The sequence below is a fragment of the Nestor notabilis genome, unplaced genomic scaffold (genome assembly GCF_000696875.1).
Source record: "Nestor notabilis isolate BGI_N333 unplaced genomic scaffold, ASM69687v1 scaffold10282, whole genome shotgun sequence".
NCBI lineage: Eukaryota > Metazoa > Chordata > Aves > Psittaciformes > Psittacidae > Nestor > Nestor notabilis.
In genome coordinates, this window is record NW_009918725.1 from 11,670 (window position 1) to 13,682 (window position 2,013).

At 60.0% G+C, this 2,013-nt stretch overlaps 1 protein-coding gene across 1 annotated transcript in view; it reads right to left on the minus strand.

The window, feature by feature from the left end:
* Positions 1–2,013, minus strand: part of BCORL1 (BCL6 corepressor-like 1) — a 13,199-nt gene that overhangs the window by 9,663 nt on the left and 1,523 nt on the right. Inside the window, exon 4 of the mRNA XM_010009872.1 lies at positions 359–1,989. Coding sequence (XP_010008174.1) covers positions 359–1,989 — 1,631 coding nt within the window. The remainder of the gene's footprint in view (positions 1–358; positions 1,990–2,013) is intronic.

Sequence of the window (2,013 nt, forward strand, 5' to 3'; positions counted from 1 at the left end):
TACCCTGAGGCTGTTGTGGTCCTTCACCGACCCCAGGCCGGGCTGGGCTTCTCGCCTGCCAGGTTCATGTGGATTGTCGTGATGTTTTCGCCACTGTGTGTGGAGGACACAGACTGAAGCTTGAGCTGGTGACCGACTGAGCTGGAGCAAAAAAGGAGAAGGGACAAAATGCTGTCCCCCCCACTCATCATGCTGGTGCCCTCCAGCATCTTTAACACCCCAGATCCATTTTTGCTCTGGATATCCTGCACTTATCCACAGCCACATAACTCCAAACAGCACGGGTGGAAAATCCTGTGCACTCAACTTGCCCTCCCCCACAAGAGCTCCCTCCTCATCCCCAGCCCCTCCTGCCAACCTCTGCCATAACCCAGCAGCCCCGGCCAATTCGCACACCTTCCGGCCATGCACGCTCCGGCTCCCCGACTTCCCAGGAGAATCCTTGCTCTCCTGGCCTTGGCACTTCACTCTCTTGTGGGCCTGCCTGGTGTCCCCGTCATGCTGCCGCTTGGACTTGCAGCGCACGCTGCCCTCTTGCTTGATCTGTCCTGCTCCTTTGAGCTTGACCTCGGCAAAGGCCTGGGGAGCAGTCCCAGCTCGGAGGCAAGTCACAGGAGTGAATGACAGGTCACACTCCACGTGCTCCTTCTTGACCCTGCACAGATCCACCTGATGCACGCACTGGAGGGGCTCTGCGGCAGGGGCCTCCAGGGAAAAATGCTCCTTGCGCTGGCGCCCCCCCGGTGCAGGAGGCACCTCTGAACTCACTCGCAGGCTCTGCTGCCCTGCCGCCGGCACATCGTGCGACAAATATGCTGCCAACACTTGGGCTTTAGGCTTTGCATCCAACTGCTTGAGGCTACAGCTCCCCTGGGGAGGAGCCTCAGTCTGTACGTTCTCTACATTGCCCTCCTTACTGGAGTCAGGCTTTGGTGGATCACACTCCTGACTCTTCTGAGGGTTGTCCAGCTTCCCCTTCTCCCCTTTCACATCCAAAGCACTGGACTGAGGAGATGGACCTGCATCCAACAGGACTGGGTTGACCGGCTGCTCATAGAGTTTGGGCAAGGCCCGGCAGCTCTTGCTCTTGGCTGCAGCTTCCCGTTCCTGAGGTGGAAGCCTGGGCAGCCCCCCCGGCAGGCTCTGGGCAAAAAAAGCGGGCTGCACGCTCGGGAATGTCAGGAGCTCCCCTGCCCCCGCTGGTTTGCAGGAGCTATTCTGGCCTGGGGGCAGCTGCCCTGCTGTGGAGATGCCAATCGAAAGCAGGGGGGTTTGATGATAAGGAGACCAGCCAAGGGGCAGAAGCTGAGGATTGGAAGGTTTTCCGTTCACAGGGCATCGTGGGTACACACTTCCCTGGCCAGGATTCCAGGTGGAGATGTCCTTGGACTGACACAAAGGAGCTCCTGCAGTAACTCTGCCATGAAGAGGTCTCCTGGCAGGATCCTGCTGTCCTTCTGCACTGGTCTGGTTGGCTTTCTTTCCACAGGGAACCCCAGCGCTGCGAGGTTCTCCCTGATCGATGATGGAAATAGGCTCCTGCTTGGGAAGGTGGCGCGGGTCCCTGCTGAAGCTCACAGCAGGGTCTTTGCTGAGCAGCAGCGAGGCAGGCACTGGGTTGGCGACGCCGACGTAGGTGCCTGGAATGGCGCTGATGAGCGCGGTGTTCTTCACCCAGGAGCCCTGCTCACCATTGCGCAAGAACTCGGGGAAGATGACTAAGGGAGGGGTGGTGCCAAGACACGAGGTGACGCTGCTGCCCGTGGTCTGGGCCGCACGCTGGGACTTGGACAGGACCGTGGTGAGAAGGGCTTTGCCGCTGGTGTGCACGGGTGTGAGGATGGGCATAGGAGGAGTTTTGCGTTGGCTGGGCGGAGGCAGCTTCTGACGATTGGACTTGGAGGAGAGATCGAGAGGCATCTCGCTGCACTCCGGAGACGAGACCATCTCACGCTCCAGCTGCGGAGGGGACTTCAGAGGAGAGAGTGACGTGGCAGCCCACGGGGAGGGCCA